The sequence below is a fragment of the Impatiens glandulifera genome, chromosome 2 (assembly GCF_907164915.1).
Source record: "Impatiens glandulifera chromosome 2, dImpGla2.1, whole genome shotgun sequence".
NCBI classification, from domain to species: Eukaryota; Viridiplantae; Streptophyta; class Magnoliopsida; order Ericales; family Balsaminaceae; genus Impatiens; species Impatiens glandulifera.
The window spans coordinates 23,621,379-23,626,473 of record NC_061863.1 but is presented as its reverse complement, the minus strand read 5'-3'; the positions used below and the strand labels follow the sequence as shown (position 1 = coordinate 23,626,473).

General features: G+C 33.4%; 1 protein-coding gene across 1 annotated transcript; it reads right to left on the bottom strand.

Moving 5' to 3' along the window:
• Positions 1-633: 633 nt before the first annotated feature.
• On the bottom strand, positions 634-3,535 carry LOC124923664 (phosphatidylinositol 4-kinase gamma 7-like). The gene is made up of 2 exons (XM_047463628.1): positions 3,404-3,535; positions 634-2,994 (listed from the first exon to the last, which is right to left on the bottom strand). Exon 2 carries the CDS (start codon positions 2,761-2,763, stop codon positions 859-861), a length of 1,905 nt encoding a protein of 634 aa, XP_047319584.1. The 5' UTR covers positions 2,764-2,994; positions 3,404-3,535; the 3' UTR covers positions 634-858.
• Between the last annotated feature and the right edge of the window lie 1,560 nt (positions 3,536-5,095).

Genomic DNA, 5,095 nt, shown 5'->3' with positions numbered 1-5,095 from the left:
GCTTGGATGTCATTATCAAGGAAGTTCACCTATAACATTAGAAAACCCTCCTTTGAACAATGATATAGGCATACATATCTGAGAGACTGAAACATCCAAAGAAGTTAGTTCAACATGAGCTTTCTAAACAGACCATATTCCATATTCAACAGTTAAAATAGAAGAAGGAAAAGAGGATGATTTCTCTACTTCAAAAGTTTGAGTGATAAAGTATTTGAAAGTCACAAGATTCATTTCATACTTGAATCTGGGGAGCAATGAAATGCTGATTCAATTGCAATTTGTAAATAGAGAAACATGTTATTAACAATTTGTATATCTGAAGAATTTAATGCAAAATAACAGATAGAAGATCACAACTTACTGATTCAGCATCTGAGGCTCTAAATATTTGTATGAGGAGCTGAATATCCTTCTCAAAACAGCTCTTGAAGCCACTTGACATATATTTTCATATTTTAATCAGAGATTCATTCAGAATGTTGCCAAACAGATCCATATGCAAACCAGTGCTGAATATTTAGGTCAAAATTTACATAAACTCTTTTTTGAACTTTTATCAATCTACCAAGTTATTTATTGAACTAGTTCATAAGGAGAGAAAGCTGGGTAAAATGCAAATAAAGGGGGGGAAATACAAACAAGCCCATATTTGACGTTTCACTTAGCAGCTTTTTCGAAAGATATTTACAGGCAACCCGTCCTACCTCTTGCTATAAACTACGACAACTTAATAGAGACAACCAGTACTACAACATAGCCTACCCTAAGAAGCCTTCACCGCCACTCCGGTAAAACCATGCTTATTTCTCTCAACAACCATTCTCTTCCAGTAAGTAACATAAGAATTTACTCTTTTCAAAACTGACATGATGTTCCAAGCCTCTGCCTCTGCTTGGGACCAAGAGTTGCACATTTTCGCTCTGCAAAGGCAGGACGTAGAAGCTCCTGAAACCTCTCTAAGAAAAGTGTCCATTCCTCCTCATTCATGTCTGCTAGCTTCACAAAGCTCACACTGGGTGGAAGCTGCTCATTAGAACTTCTGTGCCCTGAAGACGAACTTGCAGAATTTCCTTGTTTTGCTTTTGCTCCAGATGATTTTACATAATTTTTGTTTTTATCACCAAGAGTAGTATTCTTCAGAGACAAAGATATATTTGAAATTGTTGGAACATCTTTAACAGGAAGGTTGGTTTCCTCATTTTTGGTATCCTCATTCTCCTCGCTTTCCTCTTCCTCAATGCTTTCTTCCAGCTTAGAAAGCAGAGAACGAACATTACTGCCTCCATGTCCAAACGGATAGGGAGCTCTATTGAAAATTTCAGATCCCATTTTCGGAGCAAAGTCAAATTCTGCTTCTTCACAGTCAATATCAAATTGAAACTCGTCTCCTCCTGCTTCGGTCCTTGGTGATAGCATCTCTCTTTCGGCTACTAGTTTTCTTGCCTCAATGCACAGAACCTCGAGCTCGCTAGGCTCTTCTTCATCCCTTCTGTGTTCCCGACTCATCATTTCTCCAATCTCAGAAAGACAGAGACCATAGGCAGCAGCTTCCTTGAGAAAAACTGTGCACAAGACCAAAACACGTAGGCATGCCTCACGGATCATGGGAAGTTCACTTCGTAACATGGAAGAGTCCTTAAATGGGTCGAGATTTGCTATGTACTCGAGCTCGTCCTCTGAAAAAGGAATTGAAGCTTGAGGCCAATGTATCCACTCAAAATAAGGATCCTCTAAGCACTCTGGTAAACAGAGGCCATGATCAATGGGGATTAGTTCCACTTGACCAAACCTCCCAACACCATCAAGCTTCCGAACAAGAAGGTTTCCTGCATGCCTGTCTGTGTTGAAGATCCTGATATCAAGAATACCTATACGATGAACAGCAGCAACAGGGAAGCTGGATGTTCCATGGTCACTGGCATCAAAGTCATGAGGGATAAATTGTTGAAATGAAGCAATTTTGCTGACCAGATTCTTTTTCAGAGACTTGTTTCCATTTACACCATCGTTTATATTGAAAATGGAATGAGTAATTTTTACCAATGCAGTAGGAGGTACATTTGCAAAATGTTCATAGTCAAGGAGATAAGCTGCAACTTCTCTAAACCCCGTTTCTCCAACACGAACAGAACGTTTAAATCCTGGTTGACCTAGAGCTTTACCCACAAATCCTTTTGGGTTGTTAGGTGCAAATGGCTCTTCATCAGTAGGTTTCACAATAGCAACACTCTCCCCTCTACTGTTTCGAAAATAGTACGCACCTCCCAGCCCACTGTGAACAGGAAGTGGATCAACACCTATTTTCATTGCCTTGACAATTTCCTTAACGATTTGCTTTGTTCGGGCAAAGTGAGTTGATTTCCCTAGTATCTCAATCGGACCGCTCCAATCTCTTTGTTGAACATCTCTTCCAGTAGGCGATAGACAAGGGGTTGATGAGCTTCGATGGATGGAGTTTCGCGTTAACAGAAGAGGTGCATCGTTTCGAACAGAACTGAGGTCGTTTTTCAAAATCATATCACCAAATGTCAACGAGCTCTCGTCTGTTGGAACGTTTAGTGCAAGCCGTAATCTTCTCTTTACAGTATGTGCATTATCACTTCGATCAAGTTCCATTCCCAACACACAACCAGTTTCGGTCTGAACAAAGACTCGCCTCCTTCCTGAGGGCTTTCCTTCCATCTTGTTGTTTCCATACAAACTGTTGAAAGCTGCTACAGCCATCTGAGTCTGAACAGGACTGTCCAAGTTTGGAGACATGAAGCAATGACAAAAATCAGAAACAATCACGCTTGGCAGCGGATGCAGCACTGGAAGAAAGAATCTTTCTTTCTGTCAAGCAGGTGTCAAGCCCAAAAGCCCAATGCAATTGAACAAACAAATTATGGGGAAACCAATTAACCATGAATAAGCAAATTAGATATCCGTAGCTTCCATGGTTTGATGAGCTAGATCAAAATAGTAAAATGGGGAAGATCAGACAGAGACAACCTGAAAACACAACAGTAAACAGATCTCTTTAGAACAATATCATACCCACAATGATTTAGAACGCCTTAAGCTATGTTGGGATGTTATTGCCTTGTATATAAAACCCCAAAAGATCAAAAAATAACATAAATAGACACTAAATGAACTAACTTGAACAGTAACCCAGTTTCCATTTCACCAAAGATTTCGAAAAGAAACTGTAAAGAGTGCACCAATTTCAAAATAAAAAATATGAGCCGAATCACCTTTACTTCCACATTTAAACTTATCATTCAGATCCAACAGGATGATTTCCTTCATCAATAGTTAATACCCAGCTAATAAAAATACATTTTTTGGCTAATCGAGCTAATTTACAGCTTAATCAGTAAATAAATTCAAACGAAGGAAATAAGATCTGTTTACTCACCCCAAACACACGAGATCTGAGAAGAACACACACCGCGGCGGGAGAGAAAATCAATTCAAAACACGATGAGCCATCGATCGATCTCCCTAATCATGAAACCCTCTCTCTTTCTTCCTTGTTTTGCTTAGCTCTTTGCTCTCTCACTCTTCTATATGCATGTACTTATATATATAAGAATATAATTAACCATGGTTAGAAAGTAAATTAAAGCCCCCCTACTCTATTCTTTCTTCTTTCTTTCAATTTCAATAGAATGGTCTAGAACATGCAAAGAGAGCCGTCGGATTACATCGATACACTATCGGAACCGTTCATTAGAATTGACGTGGAGATAACGGATTTAGAAATGATGTAACGTCGAACAGCTTGTGCCAAGAAATGGGCGATTTTACCACTTTGGATAGTCCTTGTATGGTTTTAGCGTTTAGATGAAAATAAAATTATATTTTCTTTTTTAAAAATAAATAAATTAATTAATAGTTATTGTCCTCGTAACAAAAAAAATTAAAAATTATTATTATATCACTGTCATTGAATAAAAAATATTATATCTTTTTGTGTTATATTGAAATTATATATCATTTTTAAATGAAAGTATGATTATGAGTTTATGAATACTAAATTTTTTACAGTTAAATATTTTGTTATAACTATTAATACAAAAACATTTTTTTTTTAAATATATATATATTGCTATGAAAATTATTTATTATTGTGAAATATTAGGTTATAGTAGAGTTAAACTGGTTCTAATGCACTGCCAAACTGTGACAAAAACATTCCCGACTTAGGTAGAGATTTTTAAAAATTAATTAAAAATTTTCAAAAAATACTTCATATTTTAGTTGAAATTCGAGTTTTTTTCTTTTCTTTTGTTTAGGTTTATTTTATTTTAATGTATCGAGTAGTAATTTTAATTTCATATATATATATATAGTTTTATACAATTTTTATTAAATAATTGTTTTTCTTTATTTAATTTATTTTTTTTCAATTTGTTATATAAAACTTATTTATCATATTTTTTCTGATTATTAAATTATTTAATTTATTAATAAAAATATTAAAATATATTATTTTATTTTTATAAAATTTAAATATGAAATAACATTATAATAACTTAAATTAATTAAAATTTTAAATAAATATTTTTTAAATAAATTAAATTCTCAAATATTAAGTCACACTCTATCATATAAATATTTATTATATAATATTTTAGAGTTATTTTGAATTTGAGTTATTATATAATAATTGTTAATGAGTTTTAATAGGTTATGATAATTTTTTATAAGAAATTTAAAAGTTATTGATATATATAAACAATATTTAAAATTAAATATATTTTAATTAATAAATTAATTGATATAATTAATAAGAATAAGTGAAATAATATTTAATTTTATTTGAGTTATTAAAATAATTCAGACTTAATTTCAAGAATAATTATATTTTATTATTAAACTATTATCCAAAACTGAAAGGTCAGTACTGCCCTTGGGAAATATACAAGGAATGATGGGATTCTGTAAGCTGCCTGCCAGATGCGGGCAGATCAGCCTTTCAGTGCCGAGAAGTGGGACCACTCACACTATTTTTTTTTTATATTGAGATTTTTATTTATTTATTTTTAAATATTATTTTGATAAATAAAAATTATTATATATATTTTTTAATTTATTAAAATTGTTT

Bases quoted from the DNA above. Each gene is read 5' to 3' on its own strand.
- LOC124923664 (XM_047463628.1), bottom strand. From the start codon at position 2,763: ATGTCTCCAAACTTGGACAGTCCTGTTCAGACTCAGATGGCTGTAGCA.